We start from the raw sequence: 21,681 nt of genomic DNA on the forward strand, positions 1-21,681 counted from the left end.
AACCTAGCAGAGTTTGGTGCATGGCAGATATTCAATAGAAGAAAACCTCTTCCCCTTTCTACTATCCTTTCAATGAGAATGCAGGGCCGTGTGTGTGGGTCTTTCCCAAAGACACCATCAACAATTTGCTGAAGGTAAAAAACAGAAGGTTTGGTGTTTGTAGGGGAAAAGCAACAAATACATGGAAACTTGCCCCACCTGGTACCCCTCCCCAGCTGCCCCCTGTGTGTGTGACAGTAAGAGAGAGAGATATATTTCCCTGGTTTGTGTCCTTGTCTCTTGCGGTTAATAGCACGCATTCTGGAACCAGGCTGTGTGGTTTGAATCCCACTCAGCCACTTACTAGCTGCTTTGGTTATCAGTCACCTTAAAACTCAGTGGCTTAAATAATAACTTACTATTTTCTCCGGTCTGAGGGTTGACTGGGCTCGGCTGGGTGGTTCTCCATTGGGGAGTGTCATGAGGTGACAGTCAGATGGTAGTTGGGGCTGGAACCATCTGAGGGCTCAGCTTAGCTGGTTGTCCTTGATGGCTTTTTCACTCACCTCAGCTAGGCTAGAGGCTGCCTGAGCCTGCTGGCCTCTCCATGTGACTAGCCTGGGCTTCCCTCACAGTATATTGGTCTCTGGGTAGTTGGACTTTTTAGATGTCAGTTGGCTGCCCATAGATCCAGCTGGAACCTTCAGGGCTTCTTATGATTTAGACTTGGGAAGTCATGAAGCATCACTCCTGCTGAATTCTACTCATCAAAAAGTGAGTCAGAAGGCCACCCTAGATTCAAGGGGAGGAGACTGCACCAGGGCATGAATATTGGGAGCACTGTTCATGGTGGTGGGGGTGGTGGGAGGAGGAGAAGGCATTTTTTTTGAGACTAGCTACCACACTTCTAGAGGACTGTGGGCAAGTTACTTAACCTCTTTGTGCCTCAGTCTTCTCTCCTATGAAATGTGGTAATAGTTCCTACCTCATAGAGCTCTTGTGAGGAGCAAATGAGTTAATAATATATGAAAAGCAATTTACAATGTGCTGTGGAAGTATTAGCCATTATTATTATTATTATTACTCAAGAGTAAGGAGCAAACATTTTCTCTGACTAATCTCTGTAATCCAATGTCTATGAAATGTTTGATAATCATGAGCTGCTCCACAGAGGATAGTAAGATAAGGGATCTTCTCTCTACTAAAAAAAAATTGTTTTTCATTTAAAAGCCTAGGTAAGTTTTGAAGTTTGGGTAGAAGCAGTCATTCCTCATGATCAAGTATGCATTTAAAATATTGACAAAAACTAAAAAGAGCTTCCAGGGCTTGGCGAATGCCCTTCTGAGTCACAGTGATGACAGGCTCACATCAGGGACAGGAGCAGCAACATTTGTGGTGTGGAATTTCCTGTGGCAGTGGCAGAAAAGGAGCCATGAATGCGTCTGTCAGCAAACTTCCCCAAAACAAAAAGGAACCAGGATTTCCTGTGGGAGGCCCAAGGAGCGAGTGGTGTCCAGGACCTCACACCCCAACTGGCCTTAGCACTGCCAGAAAACAGGATCCGCCAACAAATCATCGGTGGTCAGCCCCATTCCCTGGGGATGGACCCTTCTGTTGCTGCCAAATTCAAACAAAGCTCTGAAACAGGCATTGAGCTCAAGCTCTAAACATAAAAAATGGCTTCGTGATCTGAGCCTGAAGACTTATGTTCTGTTCTACAGAATTCTCTACCATGTCATCCTTTACCTTGCATTCGTCAGTATTCTGTGCAGCCTTCAGGACAAAATCCAGTCTCCCCCCGCCCCCACATGCCCATGTTCCAGCCACACGCACAATGCACGTTCCTCCAAAGGGCCCCAGCTCACACATCTCCCCCTGTTCTTGCACATACCCTTTCTGCTGGCTGGAAAGGGGTAACAATAGTAAGGGCAGCCATGGTTATCTTTCCCTTGACTATGCACCAGACAGGTGCTGTGGTAGGAGCTTCATATCATCACCTCACTGTATCCTCACCCTATGTGATAAGGTCCTGAGCCTGCTGGCTGATGAACTCGCTCGTTTACCCTGATCAAGATGCACTGCTTCATAAGGTCAGACATATAGATCAATGAAATAGAATTGAGAGTGCAGAAATAAACCTTCATATTTATAGCCAACTGATTTTCAACAAGGGTGCCAAGACAATTCAATGGAGGAAATTATTGTCTTTTCAACAAATGATGCTGGGACAACTGGATATACACATGGGAAAGAATCAAGGTGGACCCCAACCTCACACCATATATAAAAATTAACTTAAAATGGATCAATGACCTAAATGCAAGTGCTAGAACTATAAATCTCTCAGAAAAAAATATAGGATTAAATTTTCATGTGCTTGGGTTAGGCAAAGTGACAAAAATTAAAATAGATAAATTAGCTCTCATTAAAATGAAAAAGTTCACGCACGTTCATGGGGAACCTGGTGCTAAACCATTCGTAGACGACCTGCTTCTGGGTCGGGGTTTCATACGTAGCAGAGCAGCTCCCTCGCTGCTATCTATTGAAAGTCAGCCCTCGACACAAGGGTTTGTAAAAAAAAAATAAATAAATAAAATAAAATGAAAAAGTTCTGTGCTTCAGACAATACTGTAAAGACAGTGAAAAGACAACCCAGGACATGAGATAAAATATTTGCAAATCATTTATCTGACTAGTATAGAGGATACATAAAGAATGTTAAAACTCAACAATAAAAAGACAAATAATCCAATTAAAAATGGGCAAAATATCTACATATACATTTCTTCAAAGAAGATATATAAATGGTTAACAAAGCACATGAGAAGATGCTCAACATCATTAGCTATCAGAGAAATGCAAATTGAAATCACAATGAAATACCACTTCATACCTACTGGGATGGTTCTAATCAAAACAACAGTGTTGATGAGGATGTAGAGAAATTGGAATGCTTGTACTCTGCTGGTGGGAATGTAAAATGATGCAGCCACTTTGGAAAACTGAGTTCCTCAAAACACTGAGTTACCATATGACCCAGCAATTCTGCTCCTAGGTAAATACCCAAGAGAACTAAAAATGTATGTTTTCACAAGAACTTGTACATGAATGATCACAGCATCATTATTCAAAATGGCCAAAACAGTGGAAACCCAATTGTCCATCACTTGGTGAATTAATAAAATGTCACAGAGCCATACAATGGAATGCTATTCAACCATAAAAAGGAAAGAAGTACTGATACCTATTATAACATGGATGAATGCTGAACACACAATACTAAGTGAAAAAAGCCAGATAAGAAGGCCACATATTCCATTTATATGAAATGTCCAGAATAGGCAAATCCATAGAGACAGAAAGTAGATTAGTGGTTGCCAGGGTCTGGGGGGTGGGGAAGAATTGACAGTCATTGCTAATGAGTGCAGTTTCCTTTTGGGGTGATAGAAATGTTCTAAAACTTGTTTTGGTAATGGTTGCACAATTTTGTAAATACATAAAAAACCTACTAAATTGTTGAGAGAGAGAGAGAGAGAACGCAAATCCAAAAGAGAAAAAAAAGGAGGGGGAGAAGAAGAGCCCCTTCTCTTAGTAGCTTCACTGATTACCTATTTCCCATTCCCCACTGGGGGCTGGTGGAGTCCCCACTCACTGGACTTCTTGATCGGAACTCCTGTAACACACAGGATAGACCTGACTTGTTTGCAGGTCTATCCACCCCAGCTGAGTATAAGCACCCCGGCCAAAGCTCGTGTCTAACTCATTTTGAATCCTGGCATCTAGGACAGTGCTTGCCACCTGGTAGATAATCAATCTAAATGTGTGTTGAATGAATAGTCTCTAGCATGCCCCTAATATTACACACTTTTTATACCATCACTTCTAAAATAAAAGAATATCAAAAAGATCACACACACACACAATATCTGTCTGTTATTTTAAAATTCTATCAAATATTTTTTAAACTGGATGATTGATTAGAGTGGTATCTCTTTTCTATGGTTAGCAGGACATATGATTTCAAAATTTAAAAGCGAATCATCAATGACATAACTGAAATATGTGGAAAAAAGGCAGGAACACTTATCTAAAAATAGAAAATTCAGTTCCTGAACAACAAACTATATTTCAGACAACTTGACAAACATTTCTCTTACTCTATAAGACAGAAGACTTTAAGAAGCAAGACACCAATATGAAGGCTGATTAAAATCAGACTTTGAGAACTCTTTGGCCTTCCACAAAAACAACAACAATAATACAAGGAGATGTTGAAAATCATAACAGCCAACATGTATTGAGCACTTACTGTGTGCTAGGCGGGGCATCGTTTTCTGCTTTCTATGTGTTAAGTCAGTGACAACAATGTGGCGCGTGAGGTATTATTATTACACTCCTTTTCCAGACCCCTAACTTCCCTGAGGCCACATGAGTGGTACATGGCGGAGCTGAACCCAGGGTGTCCAAAGCTACTGCCCACGCTTCCCACTATACTACATTCACGATTTCAATCCCTTGATGGACTCAGGAAAGCAATTTGTTTGAGTCCAGGTTTACAGACTGATTGAGGTAGGTCACAGAAAATATCCCAGGGGTTGTGGGAGGAGAAAGAAAACACGAATATTCAGGAACTGAAATCCAGCTGTAATTATCTGACAGCTGAACGTCTCTTATTTTATATATCCCTTATATATCAGGTGGGAAATATCTGAACAGACAATGTCAGTCAAAACTTGCAAAACCTCACCCCACCCCACGCTGAAGGCTGGTTCCCTCTGGGCTTTCAGCCCCAGGCCTCCCTACCTCCAGAGAGTGGGCAGCTCCACGTCAGTCCCTCTCATTGTGCTCAGTGTCTCATCCGTTTCCTTCCTGGCCTTCACCACTATTTACAAGGATTTATTCGTTTGTTCATTTGTTTACCTGCTGTTCTTGTCTGACTCTCCCATCAGAACATGAATTCTGTAAGGGCAGTGACCGTGTCCATTTTGTGGCCTACTGTTTGTTGAACGGATAACAAGTCTATTGAGGTGACACCTTCCTTTCATAACAATTGGGTGCATCAGTGACCGGCTGGGTGACCACACTAGGCTGTAGCCACTCCAGGCCAGGGGCGGTACCTTGTTCATCTCTATGCTCCCCGTTCCTAGCCTGGTACCTGGTACACAAGGGCTCAGTACATCTCAGTGGAACTTGTTCCTTAATGAGATGCTGTCAACCCAGAAGTCAGTCTCTATTGGTATGCCTCAAGGCTTGCCCCTGGGCCCTGTTCGCCCAACATCTGGATTCAAGGGTGAAGGTCCAAGGGCATGCTGATGAAGCCTGGGAATGCCTCAAATGTGGCTGGGAGGAGCCACAGCAGACAAGGGGAGGGGCTAAGAGAGCATGAACTGCAAACCCCAAGAAATGAAGCAAAAAATCAAGAAACCCTGCAGCAACCACAGGATGGGGAGTTGGGGCCGCATGTCCAGGGAGCTCACGGGATTGCAGTCTCAGGTGCTGCAGAAAAGCTGGGATGGTCCTGAGCTATATCTGTAATTGAGTGGTGAACAGAATGAGGGAAAGAATAATGCTGCCTCACCCACCCCGTTTATTCAGTTATTATTTCTACCCAAGTAAGGCCTGAACATCCTTGCTCCAGGGGTACTCAGCAGGCATTAGCAGGCTGCTCTCAGAAAGTCTTCATGAAGTTCTGCGCTCCCACTCACAGCCGAGGCTGTGCAGCCACCTTAAGGACAGGATCCACCTGCCATCGCTGCCCGAGCAGGGAGCTGCTGGCCTCCTAAGTCTCTTCAGCTCTCTGCTCTCCCCAAGCTTCTTAGAAGGGTCTTTGCTGCAGTTGAACGTGGCTAACATCTTGCTCCAAGCCTTCTTGGTCTCTTAGGGAGAAGACTCCTTCCTCTTTGTGTACGTGTGTGTTTTCCTCCCTAGGCCTTGTGGGTCCCAAAGCCTGAGAGGGGAAGTCAGTCTTATCGGGACACCCCTAAATGTTCTCTCTCCTTTCTTGGGCAGCCTTCAAACTCCGGCCTTTCGTCTTTCAAGTTCAAAAGATGTTTCAAGTAGGTGTGTCTCCTTGATTATGGTTTGCTTGCACCTTTTCTATGTTTTCTGCACCTTCATTAATTCCAGGTTGGAGCTGCATGCCTCTTTTCCCCAGGTCTGTCAGCTCTTTTGTGATATTACGTTTGGGCGCTTTTGCTGGGTTGGCAGACCCTTGAAATTGCCTGTTCACATTTCCTGTCATGTCTTCAGATGCCCTTTTTATTCTTGAAGGCTTTCCTTAATGCTGCTAAAAGTAAGAGGACTCAAGGATGTCAGTATGTAAATGTTAAAACATGCATCAGTTTCTGAAGCTAATGTGATTGTCATGTTATCTGAAGCACATTTCGATTCCTTCTGTTGCATGCATTACTATAATTTATTGCTTTTACTAGCAGGACATTTTCTGCCCCCCCCCCCTCCATCTTCCCAGTTTCACTCATTGACTTAAAATGAGAAGGGATTATATAATGAAGGACTTAAACATCAGAAGGTGCTCTCAAATTTTCAACTGACAAGTACTGGTCTTGGAGGAATAGGCACAGCTGTTGGAAAATTCAGACCAAGAGTTTTTTTCTTTTAGTGTTATTAACATTTCTAAAAGAGAAAAGTTGTACTACTCTTGTTACCAAAGTGAAGTCTGTTGAAGGCAACACAAAACCTCATCCTTTCAGGAAACCACAAGAATAATTATCCGCTGCTAAAACAGCACCTTCCACATGCTTATATGTTAAATAGATGGACAAGTAGACCAGTTGCCACATTAGAATTTTTCACAGTGCTCTTCTTGTCAGACCAGTGCATTATGATTAGAGCCCGAGCCCAGAGATTCATACCAGGAGTTGGGAACATACTTGTGTTCATGCCCAAGTCCAGAAATAAGTCCCAGATGATGTTTAGGATCAGCATGAATTAACAATATTTTAGGAAGTAAACAGGCCAGGAGCCAGAATAATAAGAGAGTGGGAATGAAAATAAGGATGTTTGGGTAAATGTGCTCTCTTTTCTCATCACGTCAAGTCAAAAACCTGGATGCTGTCATCAGGGGCAAAGGATGTTTCTTAAGAGTGAACCAACTCATATCTTACTCACACCTTTCAAGAAGATCATTTAGAAAATCTTAAGAATCCAAACATTCTTTTATTGGCTACAAGAAAAGAATCAGGAAATGTTCCTCAGACTTTTAGTTAGCTATTACTAGAATAAAATTATTATTATAAATATATCAGAAATTTTTATCCGGGCTTGATGGAGATTTTTTATGTCAGCCAAGAAAGCTACAGTTTAGTAACTAAGCTCAATCCTTTGTTCCTAAAGATTTTCTGCTAACTATAATTAAACTAAGGAACATCTGAATGGTAATGGGTTTCCATATGGAGTACACTAAAAATTGCTCCAAAATCAATCACCTTGGTCGGTTTTATTTATAGAGCTCCCAAACGGATTTAGGTAACACTCTCCCCAGTGTTGCCTAAGCCTTCTTGTTTTACTCTGAAGCAGAGAGTAGGGACACAAGGGGTCCAGTGATCTGACTTCTAGGGGTAATGTTAAGATTTTGCTGAACACAAGGATGTGCTAAGGCACATCCTAATTGGTAAAGGTCACTTCTTTCTTTTTTGTTTATCCTCATTACCTGTTTCCCCCATACCCCCACTCTCTCCCCTCTGGGAACTATCAGTTTGTTCTCTATAATTAAGAGTCTGTTTCTTGGTTTGTCTCTTTCTCTCCTTTTTGTCCCTTGTTCTTTTTGTTTCTTAAATTCCACATATGAGTGAGATCATACGGTTTCTGTCTTTCTCTGATTTATTTCCCTTAGCATAATACACTCTAACTCTATCTATATTGTTGCAAATGGCAAGATTTCATTCTTTCTTATGGCTGAGTAATATTCCATTGTGTGTGTGTGTGTGTGTGTGTGTGTGTACCACATCTTCTTTATTCATTCACCAATTGATGGACACATGGGCTGCTTCTATAATTTGGCTATTGTACATAATGCTGCTATAAACACAGGGTTGCATGTATCCCTTTGAATTTGTGTTTTTGTATTTTTTTGGGGTAGATACCCAGTAGTGCAATTACTGGATCATAGGGTAGTTTCATTTTTAACTTTTTGAGGAACCTCCATACTATTTTCCACAGTGGCTGCACCAGTTTGCATTCCCACCAACAGTGCAAGAGGGTTACTTTTCTCTACCTCCTCGCCAACACTTGTTGTTTGGTAAAGGTCACGTCTAACATAAGAGTGAGTCTGCCATGTTTGTTAGTTTTTTTTTTTTTTTTTTTTTAGATTTTATTTATTTGACAGAGAGAGACACAGTGAGAGAGGGAACACAAGCAGGAGGAGTGGGAGAGGGAGAAGCAGGCTCCCGGCCGAGCAGGGAGCCCAATGCGGGGCTCGATCCCAGGACCCTGGAATCATGACCTGAGCCGAAGGCAGACGCTTAATGACTGAGCCACCCAGGCGCCCTGAGTCTGCCATGTTTTGCCTCAAACCTGACACCACAGAATATGAACTATCATGTAGAAATGTCAAATGTTTCTTCCCATCACCTATGACTTTGGCCTAGAGAAGAGCCATGACTGTGAACGTTATGTCCTCCTTGTAATTACACTTACCCCCTCTACTCAGCACCGGATAAAAAGGAACCAGGCTTATGATATCATGAGCGAGAGGAATGAGCCAGGAAAAATGGAGCCACTGGTGAGGTGAGATATGTTACTGAACCCCATGTTCAGAGTCCCCATTTTTGCTTTCACCACTAAGGCATCAGGATTCCTTCCTGGAGTTACACCCTCACTGATCATCTGGTCCCCAGAGCTCTGGACACCTGGGCAGTGCCCTAAGGGTGCCTGGGGAATGCCAATGATGACGTGAGGCCAGCTCTCCAAGTTCAAGTCCCTCCTTCCTCATTCGACCCCCCACAAGGCAGTGCAACGCTCTACCATCTCACCTGCCATTTGCCCTGTCCCCTACTGATGGGGAGAACTCTGGGTGTGGTGGAGTCAGCGAGTCTTCCTGGGGGGCTCAGCAGTCACCAACCCTCCCCACCTCCTCCTGTAGCCGCACTGCCTGTCCAGCATGCTTTCACTGTCAGCCAGGGCCGCACAGTCCTGCAGCTAGAGGGTGGACTGGGTCCCACGGCATCTGCAGCCTTCAGCGACTGTCCAGAGCACTCATCCTCTGAACCTATGCTTCACAAGTGCACCCTGTCAACAGTGTTTGCCCTGTCCACTCCCCAGACATCAAGCTCAGTCACCCATCTGCCTAGTCACTGGGGAAAAGGCTCTCACGATCCATTGGAAGGTTCTGCTTTCCCAGGAAAGGGAGGGCAAGTGGGGTTTACTTGACCAGGGCTGAGCTTTTGTCAGTGCATGAGTATCAGCAGGTTTAACATAGACAGCAAATCCCAAATGATGAGCACAGTATAGACATGGAGCAAGGGCTCAATATGGTGGCTGTTCTCATACTGCTATTATGGATACACACCTAAAGAGACTCTTTAGATGTGTAAGAGGGATCTGCCTTATGAGACTCTGCTTCTTGAGGGTTAATCCATCAACTGCACCAAGGGATAAGTAGAAGGCACAGCAGCTGTTATCTTTCCTCTTTTAGAGACAGAACACCCATAAGGAAGCTAGAGCCCCACTAATAAAGTCAATGGCAGATGTTTCAAATGTCCTGCGGGGTCACAATTTTTTTTTTTTTAAAGATTTTATTTATTTATTTGACAGAGGGAATGAGAGAGAGAGCACATGAGAGGGGGGAGGGTCAGAGGGAGAAGCAGACTCCCTGCTGAGCAGGGAGCCTGATGCAGGACTCAATCCCGGGACTCCAGGATCATGACCTGAGCCGAAGGCAGTCGCTTAACCAACTGAGCCACCCAGGCGCCCTGGAGTCACAATTTGTATCTCCTCCCTTATCCAATGTTGACATAAGCGACTGGCGAAGGTGGTGCCGTGATTTATGAGGCCGGAGGGATGGAAGCAGCGTGAGGATGAGTGGGAATGCAGCACTGTGTGCAACAGTTTAAGTTGAAGCAGGTTTAAAGTAGTATAGACTCTTCGGAGTTAACGTGTTGAAACTGAGAGCTGAGGGACTCCAGCCACCAACTGTCCCAAACACAGGCTGGTACTCAAGCTTGGGAACGCCAGCCCTGGTGCAGAGTGCCGTCATCCTTAGCAGCTCTTGGTCCTTGCCCAACAGCTGCTCTGTCTGTCAGGGCGGCAGGGGCCGCCGAGCACCGACTGCTTGGAACCATGTGTACTATTTCTGTGCACGGGATGTGAGTAAGTGCATGCCATCATAAGTTGGACCAGGATGTGAGTCAGATTGCTATAAAGAGTTAAAAAGAACTGGTCCTCAAAGCCTCCCAGAAGCAGTCTGCCATGCTATAAAGGAGCTACAGTCTGAAAGACAACCGTAATTACTGAGCAAAGGAGAAGCCCTGAAGAATATGGACGATTAAAATTGGCCATGTGATAGTAGCAGTAAGAGACGGACAGCTTGGAAAAGCTGAGGGACATGGAGTTGCTTTACTTTCCTCTTAAAATAAAACATTTTATCTGCAGAGCAACTTTTATGGGGCCAAATGAGTGGTCCTAAACTGGCTCTGAAAAAAAAAAATCTATTGGCTCTGAGGCATAAAGATACAAAACCGACGTCTACCTATAGCACACTTTGTAACAGTAGAAAATTATTAACCATCCCTATATCCACAGATTAGTTAAATAAAGGGTGTTATGTCCCTTTGATGGAAATTAAGCAGCTGTAAGAGGAATAAAGTAATTTGGCTATACTGGCATGGAATACTGTCTGTGATAGACCATTACGGCAAGAAAAATCAAGTTGTAGAAAATGTGCTGGGAAATGGCATTTCGGTTAAAAATGGTATGTTTGTACATGCGCAGGAGAAAGTCTGTAAGGAGCTGGAGCAAACCATTAACAATTGTTCATTGTGACAGAGAGGTTTTGTACATCCCTACTCATCGCTTGACTCCTTTACAACAAACGTTACTTTTACAACAGAAAGTAAAACTAACAGATATTTATGAGTATTACGCTGTTTTTCTCTATAAGCAATGTTCTTGGAGGCCTCAGGGTGGCCTAATGGCCCACAGAGTCCCTGACCGAATGGGTAAAGGCACAGCAAGGCAGGACCCAGCTCTCCGCGAGTCCATGGAGGCTGCAAAGTCAGCATTCCCGAAATGCCATGAGAAAGGAGGGCTTAGAAGCCTCAAGAGCCTTTCGTTACCCATCTTGTGGACCTTGCTTTCTAGCTCCTGGGAGTGTCCCCACGGCCTACGTAGCTTTTGCTTCATGCGTGCTGGGGTAGTTCACTGCCTGCCCAGAGCCTGGGGCTGTGATCCCAGGCACATCACCGCTCAACCCTGGCACTTCTAAACGTGGTTTTACTGGCTTGCTGTTCAAGGGGTTGTGAAGACTTATCTGGGACAAGTGACAGCAGCAAGTCATCTGCTCCATCTTTTCCCTCCCAGCAAAGCCTCAAAGGACTGTCCTTTGTTTCAGGGGCCAGGGCCAGGAGAACCTGACCTGCCTCTGTGACTACGGGAATCCGACCTAGTGCCCTCCCGGTCAGGCTACCTCACTGGGAATAAGCCGTGCCCTCTGGGCCACCCCCGAGGGCCCCTTCTCCAGCGGGGGCAGGGGAGACAGCAGGCCCATCTGTTTAGCCACACAGACAGGCCCAGAAATGGTTATGGCTCAGCCTTCTGAAGGCTGAAGAAGCCCAGACGTCACTTCTCAAGCATTTTCTATGCTCCACAGATCTCTGAACACCTTCCAGTCTCTCCTCCCCGACCGCACGGCCTCCCTTAGGTAATTCCCGCTCACCCTCTAGGTCTTGGCTCAGATGTCGCCTCCATTGGGGAGCCTTTCCCAACACTGCAAGGCCAGGCCAGTCACCCCTCCACCCTGATATATGCTCCATCTCTGTTCTCACTTTCTATTTCCCCTGATATATGCTCCATCTCTGTTCTCACTTTCTATTTCCCCTTGATAACTGGCTCGATGTCTGTCTTCCCCATGAGAACGTGAGCTCCTCGAGGGCAGAGCCTCGGCCTGTTTTTTCTGCATCCCCAGCATACGGAGCAGTCTGGCACCACGACAAAGGCTGATGCATGGGAAGCGTGCCACGGAGGCCATGAGCGTGGGACGCGTGCTGACCGGGGAGGGAGGAAGAGTGGTGGGCGGGGCTTCTCTCCTTTGCAGTGACTACTCATCTCCTTTATTTGTTGTCATATGCATCCAAGGGAATGGTTAGTAGTGAAACGTATGTCCCCTCCTAAACTCAGAAGAATTACGTGGGGTGGGTACTAGTGGTAGACGGCAGCGTTTAGAGGAACTAAGAGATTACAGCTAACACTCCAGAAAGTTTCTCAGTTGAAATGCAGAAGCTTTGATGCTATCTATGCCTCCCTGGTTGTTTCTTGGGGCCCCTCCACCTCTGGACCCCTGGGCTATCCAGGGCTGCTGGGGGCATCCTGGGGGGGTGAATAGAATCCTCTTGAGACCGAAATCCTCTGCTGACACGACGGTGAGCCTCAGCAGTGGCAGAGGAGGGGTGGGCCAGGGGTGGGCACTGACCTCGGCTGATGCGCTGCTTCTCCCCAGACAGGATGCCGGGACTGTCGATGATGCTGATGCTCTTCAGGACCTGATTGGGCAGCTGGGAGCACATGAATCTGGAAAAAAGGGATCAAGGTGGGATCAGGAACTGCACATCTCCGAGCTCGGAGGAGCTCCTTGGCTTCTCAAGGTTACTGATGCTGTCCCTAAAGTGGGGACTTGCAGGGGATTGACAGCACCTCCGCTGGTGCCACAGGGACAAGGCGCTGGACCAGGGGGCAGGTATGGGAAGGTACCTGCTGCTACCTGCCACCAGATCCTTAACCGTTAATTTTGATTTTAGCTGATATTTACGGAACACTTAGATATTTTACAAACATCATCTCATTTGCTCCTCAGAGTAACCCCTTGAGGAAGAAATTCCCGTTAACATCAGAGAAGTAACTTACTCAGCATCACTCAGAGCTAGGCCTTAAAACCAGGTCAGAGTGATCCAAAGCCCATCAGCCTCACCTGCCCCTTCTCCATGCTGCTCCTTGCCCAAGCGTCCTGGGCTTCTTCTCCCAGAGCATACCATGCCTCCTTCGGGGTCACTGCCCCACTGTGCTGGAGTACCCTAAGCTCCCTGTCCAGCCGCGCCGCCTACTCCCTAGTGTGACCATGGAAGTCCAGTGCCCATGTGGCTTCAGGCCCAGCAAGGGGCAAGCACCTGTGGGCAACACCCCAAATCCTCCAGGTGCCTTGGAGTCCAAGGGGTACCCTAAGAGTGGACAAAGTGGCAGGGGTGGGGGAGAGTCCTGGCCGAGCATCTCAAGCCTCCTCCCTTGGCCCTCACTTGCCTAATACCATTTCTTCCTTCTCATCCTGATCCCCCTGAAGTCAGTTGCCCCGGCCTCAGCCCCACGGAGTGGCGTGGGAGGAAAATTTGGCCTTTAGGTCAGCAGACTGGGTTCAGGTTCAGCTCAGCCTTTGCCAATAATTTGCTGTGGGACCCTGAACAAGGGCTTCCCAGCTCTGGGCCTGTGTCCTTATGTGTAAATGGAGACACTTGGATGGGGACCGGTGAGATCCTTTTTAGCTGTTACTCTAGAGTAACTCTAGAGTAGCAGAGGGAAACACTTTGATACTTTCACCCAGGCAGCAGATCCACCCAAGGTGGATCTCTGGTAGGCACTGTGTCTTTTTTTTTAGATTTTATTTATTTATTTGACAGAGAGCAAGAGAGAGAGCACATGCACACAAGCAGGGGGAGTGGCAGAGGGAGAGGGAGATGCAGACTCTCCCCTGAGCAAGGAGCCCGATTTCAGGGCTCAATCCCAGGACCCTGGGATCATGACCTGAGCTGAAGGCAGACACTTAACCAATTGAGCCACCCAGGCACCCCGCTGTGTCTGTTTTAAGGCAAAAACTATAGAGTGCCTCTCCTTCTCCTATATTGTAAATGACTAACTTTTGTATCTGTGTGGGCAGAAGGCTGGAAAACCCTCAGTGAAAGCTCAATTCTTCCATTCAGTGGAACTGGTGGGATCACTGGAAAGTAAATATGCTGGGAATGCAGGACAGGGCGGCCACACCAGCCTTCACAGTGCACACGTGGATGGCACAGCCCCCGGGCCAGGGTGGGGTCATGGCCCCACGGCTGGGGGTGGGCAGTCCTGAGCAAGAGGTACAATTACTGACATTTCAAAATAGCTTTCTTTGAAGGTGCTCGGGACAAGTTTCCCACACATTCTTTCCTATATTTTCAGGTCAGCCCGGGGAGGTGTTGGAAAAGATATTATGATCATTTTGCAGCTGGAAAAGTTAAAGCCCAAAATCGTTATGACATCTTGAGGTCACACCGTGAATGCATGGCCGGCTGGAGACGGCAACCTAATATTTCTGATGTCAACTGAGTTGAACTCAACCCATCAAGTTAAAAACCTCAAAACACTAAAAATAAAGGGTCAGGTTAATTTAAGAGAACCCTCATTTCTAATTTTCTCCCACCCCTCATGCACCCTCCAGTCCTTTCAATAAACCCCACTGCCCAACATGGGGAGAGCAGATGTATGAGAACGAAGTGCACAGAGATCACTAAGCATTCATTCTTTGTAAGTTCACGGAGAAAAAACCACCACATCTGATGCTCTAGAACTGAGGTAGGACCAGAGTTCTGAGCACATCTGTGGTAGACCACATTTCTTGTCAGTAATGATTCAGTCTCTTATCATAATCTCATCCTTTTTATTAGATGGCTTGAGACATTTGACAATGCTGAAAAATTGCACATATGTGAAACTATTTTATACTAAGTATTCCTGTGAGAGACTGACCTTTCTCCAAAACCACAAGCTCACACTCAATATCAACTTTTCCCAAACACAAAACCCCTGGATTCTAGTGTGGAGTTAATAGAGGCATCCAAAACGTATAAACTGTCCACTCTCTCTGCAAAGTGACAAACTTTCAGCAACTCCCATGCCTCCTGACATAACAGCAGAGGCGAAATCAGGTGAAATCTGTGAGCCACGAAACAAGATGCCAAGATGCCGTCAGATATGGTGAATGTGGTGACCGTTACCACACAATAAACAAGGGGGCAGGCTGAGGGGCCCACAGGGATAACTGCAGAAAAAGTGAGGAGGGGGAAGAGGAGGGAGAAAGGGGAGGGAGAAAGGGGAGGGGTGGGGGCGGGGGCAGATGGTGAGGAGAGGAGGAGGGAGCTCTCCAGGGGCACCCTGAGAGGGGGTGGTTGGGTTGTGTGTGCAAAACCAGGCCACACTCCAGGAAAGAAAGCAAGAAAGTCTGTGAGGTAGGGGGTGGGGGGGGCGGTATGGGGTATGGGGTCAAGGAGTGTGGTGGGGGGAGGGGGTGGTGTGGCAAGGAACACAGAGCATGAGTCAGCTTTCAGACCCTTGTGTGGGGGCAGGCCTCATACATGAGGAGTTAGAACCACACATACATTTTCTTAAATAATTATATTGTAATCAGAAAAAATCCTAATGCAATGCTATTACAGCAATCCTGTCTTACTTTTATGCTCTAAGAAAGAAAGGTGAAAGGCAAGGTTATTTATTGGGTATATTAGAGTCAGCCCAGGTCAGGCTTTTCTTGCTTATGCTTGTGTGCTGAAATGTTTCCAAGCACAGATTTGCTGTCCCAAGATGGATTTCCTCCTCCTTCCCAGAGTGACGAACATAAGTGTATTTGTGCCCTTGCCTTCTACATTTCCCATGAAGTATGCAGACCTGTGGCCGGTGAAGCCCAGGAGCCTCACAGAAGCTGTCAGGCAGTGTTGCCTCACCCAGGGCTGCCCTGATGCACCTTGTTCTCTGATAAAAGGAAAGGAGGATGGGCACAAACTCTGCGTGTGACCCCCATTCTCTGCTACTCCCACACCCAAAGGCGGCTCAGGGGGAGCAGAAAGGGGGCTGGATCAAGGAATAGTCTGGGCTGCAAGGTCCTGCTGCATAATAAAACTGGGAGGTGAGAGGAGCAGGGATTTTATTTTATTTTTTAATTTTATTTTATTTATTTTTTAAAGATTTTGTTTATTTATTTGACAGAGAGAGAGATAGTGAGAACAGGAACACAAGCAGGGGGAGTGGGAGATGGAGAAGCAGGCTTCCCCCAGAGCAGGGAGCCCGATGCGGGGCTCGATCCCAGGACCCTGGGACCATGACCTGAGCCGAAGGCAGATGCTTAATGACTGAGCCACCCAGGCACCCCGAGAGGAGCAGGGATTTTAAAATTGCCTCTAAATGGTAACATTCCAATTTGATGATCAACATTTTAGAAGAACCAGGCAGTACCTTCACGCTGCTTTTGATTTCCAAACAATGTAGGGATATCCAGCAGGTACAGTAATAATAAAACGACACATTTTCTGCCCACCTACTATGTGTCTAAACACCGCTTTAAACACTTTCTGTATACATTTTAACTCACTCAATCCTTGCCACAACCTGAGAGGTAGGGGCTATGTGCTGCCATTTACACGGGAGGAGACTGGGGCACAGAGGGGCACATATCACAACGTGCCAAGTCACACGGCTGGTAAGTGATGGAGCTGGGATGCTAACCCAGCAGTCTGGACTCGGGCCTGGGTTTTCGACTACTAGGCTGCTACCACCATTTTGTGCATCTGAACCACTACTATGTACCTTATCACAAAGGGCAACATCCCCCAACGAGGGAGTGACGTGCCACAGCCCTGGAACTCCGCACCTGGAGGCTCCCTTGTGACGTGCTCTCAGCCCACTGCTGGAGGGCAGAGGTGCCAGGAGCCAGACCTTGCTCACTCACACTGCGAGCTCTAGGGATCTGAGCAATTCTACCAGCCCGAACCATCAGGTTCGGATCACATCGGATGCTTACAACGGACAGAGTAGGCTGCAGCTTCAAAGCACCTCCTTCAACCCCAGCTCACAGAATAATTAGAGAGAGACCAGACAGAGGACATGACTTCCTAAGATAGCACAGTAAAGAGCACACGATACACAAAAAGACTTTGACAACCATTATCATTACATGGTCCTGCCACAAATGGCTGATCGAACCTTCCCTGCCCAGGGGGAATTTAATTTCACATCCAGACTATAAGAAGCCCACAGCTACCCCCTTGGATCGAATCTTATAGCAACACCACTGTTACAAGTCAAGGCTGGCTGAATATGGGCACCTGCATGTGGTGCAACACAAACATGTACTTTTCTAAACCGAAGCCTCTCTTTCCTGACGGCCACAGTGGGGAACAGCAAGGCCCCGGTGCTGGGAAGTTGTGCCCAAGTGCAGCGGGTAAAGCTGGTTTTCTGGACTGTCAGGACCAGGACCGTGGAGGCAGCTGCCAGTGAACAACAATGGTTAATGAGCTGGCAGCCACCACAAATCCTGAGCTTGAAGATTAATGGGAAGAGCTTCAGGGGGGTTATTACAGATAAACACACCACAAAATGAACAAATAAACAAACAGGACCAGTTCATCACTCAGATTAAAAAGAAAGTAACAAATTTGCTGGTGACTCTTGGCAAAAGCATCTTTTCCTTCATCTCTGCATCTAAATTAGCTGACGGAGCTCGCATGTGTCTGCACTGATGCGGTATGCTTATAGGAAGCCAGTTAAAAAAATCCCAATGGTCCTCAGTGACTGTAATATTAATAGAAAAAAAAGCCTATTACCAAAGCTTCATTTAATTACAGAGAGGTGGCAGAGTATAAGTCCCAAAATACACATACGTATTCTATTATTGCTAAATCTTCACACCAACATGAGACAGTGGCTCTGTATTTTATCATCGCTGTCATCACGCCTGGCTAAAAGGACAGGTGCGCTGGAAGTACCATTCAGATTCCTTCAGCTCGAAAGAAAGTTTCAAAATTTCAATCCCTAGGGCCACTGGTTAAAGTTATTTTTCAAAAGGAAACAGAGGCAAGGAGGAGATGAGATTAAGAATTTCTTCTGTGGATGACTACGATTTAAAATTAAACTAGATCCTAAACTAAACAATGCCTGCAGCTATCTGGATTAAAAAAAAAAAAGGACTACCATGTTTAGAAAAGCAGACTGAGGGAGAAACATAACATCCAGTTCAAAAGCAGATTGCTGAGGGGAAATGTCAGAGCCAGTCCTGACACTTCTGGAACTGACCAAGATACGCAGAGCCTCCCAGGCCTTGTGTCTTCGGGGGGGCGCTGCTGGTCATCCATCTCCTCCTGCGTGAGCTGGAACTGCCTCCTGGTAACAGACTGTGGAGGCTCAGTGACCACATTCCCACAGAGCAGCTCCAAGACAGGCCCGACTGTGGAATTCCTCTCAAAAGCAAGGTAGCATGGGGGCGCCCGGGTGGCTCAGTCGTTAAGCGTCTGCCTTCGGCTCGGGTTGTGATCCCAGGGTCCTGGGATCGAGCCCCGCATCGGGCTCCCTGCTTGGCAAGAAGCCTGCTTCTCCCTCTCCCACTCCCCCTGCTTGTGTTCCCTCTCTCGCTGTGTCTCTCTGTCAAATAAATAAATAAAATCTTTAAAAAAAAAAAAGTTAAAAAAAAAAAAGCAAGGTAGCATGGTGGAGTTCTGGAATGCCGCATTAACGTTGTTTCCATAGAACTTTTTGTTCTAGACTCAACTCCTTTGATTGTTCAAGTGTGGAATTTCTATAATTTGAAGTTGCCTTTTTGGGAATTTGTCTTCTTTTCTCAGAACTGCTCCCTAGACCCTCTGTTATTTTCTTAGAAACCATCCTTCCACGTTGAAACTCAGGCTGCACGGGTTTGCCTAATGCTTCAAGGTTGACACCCTCCAGGTGTCACCTGGTACCAGCTTGTGAAGTACTAAGCTCTTTGAAAAATGCCCCTGGGGGCAGAGCCTCAAGCCAATGCCCTGTAATGAGAGGGCCAGGGTAATGAGACCTATCCCAGGGGTGACTGGTGGTTGCTCGGTGGGTGGGGGGAGAAAGTTCTCCCCTGCAGACAACCAATTCCCATTCCTATTAAGTACTGTATTTGGACCTGGTTCCCAGAAAGTATGCTATGTAAAGAGGAGTTTGCCTGCCTTTAGAGCTAGCCCCGCTGGTGTTCCCATAGGGACACTATAATTACATACACATGTTCAAGCGCCCTACACTAATTGACTTTTTTCTTATGTAAGCACTGGGAGAAACAACAGCAGCGTTGGGTGGATACGACTTAGTCATGCTGTTTACTCTTAGGTGTGATGAGGCACGTCCCTTACACGTGAGCCTCACGTGTGCGTGGCCACCAGCATGGCTAGAACAGAAACTCTTCTCTGCCAGTGCTCCAGGAGGTGCAGGGTGGTAGACAGAAGGGAAGAAGAAACTGAATTCTCATATTGGCTCTGCCTTTTCTTGGGTAAGTCATTTTACTTCTTTGCTCTCAGTTTTCTCACCTGTCAAATGGCCATTGTAGCATTGTCTTATTAACCCAGAAAAAGGAGTGTGTATGAAATTATTAATCGATAGTTGGGGACAAAAATCATCACCTTTATCATCGTTGTTCATGGGCTACATTAAGGACAGCCTTCAAAGTTCCATAGAGGGCAGTAGGCAGTGATTCTCAGTCCAAGTGTCAAGCCCTTCGGCGGTCCAGTGGTCACTAGTAGGGACTGTGGGCCACGTGGCCTGAGTTCCAATTTGAGTGGAAGTTAAATTAACTTCTATGCATCAACTCCTCCTGTCTACCCTGGGGGTAAGAGCAGCACCTAGGTCACAGGGGTTTGCTGAGGATTTAGAGCTAATATACAAGTAAAGTCTAGAACTCTATCTCACACACAGTAAATGCCATATAATTATTTGCTAATATTTTTCTATGTATTCTCAATTAACGCTTGATTATATAATGCATGGATTATTTTCAGCAAGTTTTAGATCCCAGATAATGAGCTTCACCAACCGAAATTTTCTTTTTTTTTTTTTTTAAGATTTTATTTATTTATTTGACAGAGAGAGACACAGTGCGAGAGAGGGAACACAAGCAGGGGGAGTGGGAGAGGGAGAAGCAGACTTCCCGCTGAGCAGGGAGCCTGATGCGGGAGCTGATCCCAGGACCCTGGGACTATGACCTGACTGAGCCGAAGGCAGACGCTTAACGATTGAGCCACCCAAGCGCCCCTTGGAATTTTCTTAAATGCTTCTTTTCCATACTCATCTGCTGTATCTTTGGCATTTGAAAAAAGATTTGTCAGGGAAGTAAATCATCTGCCAAAAGAAAACAAGCCGACAGCCATTCTTCCAGGGTTTCCCCTTGTGAATGTGGACTTCACAAAATAGGAATTTGAAAAAAGTGGCAGCTTATTTCTTTTTTAAGCCTTTGTCCGGCAAAAAGAGAGTAAGACTCAAGGCAGTGGTAATGAAACCATGGGATTCCAAGCCAGTCTCTCATGGAGAAGGACCTTGTGCCCTGCACTTTCCAGGCCTCTGGAACCTTCCAAGGCCCATCTTGGGACAGGAAGACTGGCTATTGCCTGCTCCATGACCAGGGCTCCCCGGAGGCCCTGATGGGGGAGCTTTCTGTCCCACTTCCCCTCAATTGTCTCAGGAGACCTTCTGATGTTCTTCCGCCTGGGCTCAACCCCCACTTCTCCCACAGGAGAGGCTCTGGTGCCAACCAAAGCCGCTCTGGAGATGGGGAGGAAACTCCTGCCTGAGAGCATCCTGCAGGTGGAAAAAAATCATCTGGACAGTATTCTGCAAATCACTGTGAGCAGCAAGATGGGATTTCTCTGTGACTCCATCTACATCATCTCTGCATTTCTGTTCATCCTACTGCCATATTCCCCGGCTGCCATTTGGATGCCTCCTTCGATTTATGAGAAGAGCATAAAAAAGCCCTTCGAGTCCGGTTTCTCCCAGAGGCAGCTCTGGAGGTTGCCTGGGATGCCCTCGGCAGAGCCACTGCACAGCGCCTGGACACAACACTCTTCCCCTCGTCCTTGTGAATGGCGCCTCCCGGAGTTGTGTGATGAGACATCTCAGCCTCTGGGAGGACGGCAGATGGCTGGGAGGATCCGTTTCTATTTTTTAAACCATTTAAAAAGTTTCTTTTGTTTGGATGACCCCTCCCTGGCTTTGCACCCCCATAGCCCACACCCCCAGAGTAAGGCAAGAGACTCATAAAAGAGGGGAATGGAGGGGCGAGGGGTAGGGCAGGAGAGAAGAAAGAGAAAAAGGTTTAAAAAAAAAAAAAAGCTGGGAGTAGCAAAGAGGAGGAAGGAGAGGGAGGGGATGGCAGGTCAGTCCAAGAGGGCAGGTGCCCTGCATCCACACCCACCTGTTTCACTGGGAGCCCCGGGGAGAGAGTACAGGGTAGTACAAATGAAACACAGCTCCAGCTAAGACAGAACCTCAGCCATCCCACAACTTTACTTCTGTCATAGAATGACCAAGTCACAAATTTAACTTTTTGTATTGTTTTGCCTCTATTTCCCCTGCCCAGCCTTAATGAATAAGGAAGAAGCTCACAGCATGGGAGTGAGAAGCATAAGAGGCAGCCAGGCAGGTGAGGTGACCTGTCCTGGAATAATCAACAGGCTGAATCTGGGGGTCAGGCGAACCCCAAGGGTCCTCTGGGCTAAGTTCTCAGTACAG

General features: G+C 46.5%; 1 protein-coding gene across 1 annotated transcript in view; it reads right to left on the reverse strand.

Annotated features, from left to right (window-relative positions):
* Positions 1–21,681, reverse strand: part of EHD4 (EH domain containing 4) — a 79,499-nt gene that overhangs the window by 37,507 nt on the left and 20,311 nt on the right. Inside the window, exon 3 of the mRNA XM_034994463.1 lies at positions 12,623–12,720. Within this exon, the coding sequence (XP_034850354.1) occupies positions 12,623–12,720 (98 nt within the window). The remainder of the gene's footprint in view (positions 1–12,622; positions 12,721–21,681) is intronic.

The sequence above is a fragment of the Mirounga leonina genome, unplaced genomic scaffold (assembly GCF_011800145.1).
Source record: "Mirounga leonina isolate KUSES-001 unplaced genomic scaffold, KU_Mleo_1.0 Mir_91, whole genome shotgun sequence".
Lineage (NCBI taxonomy): Eukaryota > Metazoa > Chordata > Mammalia > Carnivora > Phocidae > Mirounga > Mirounga leonina.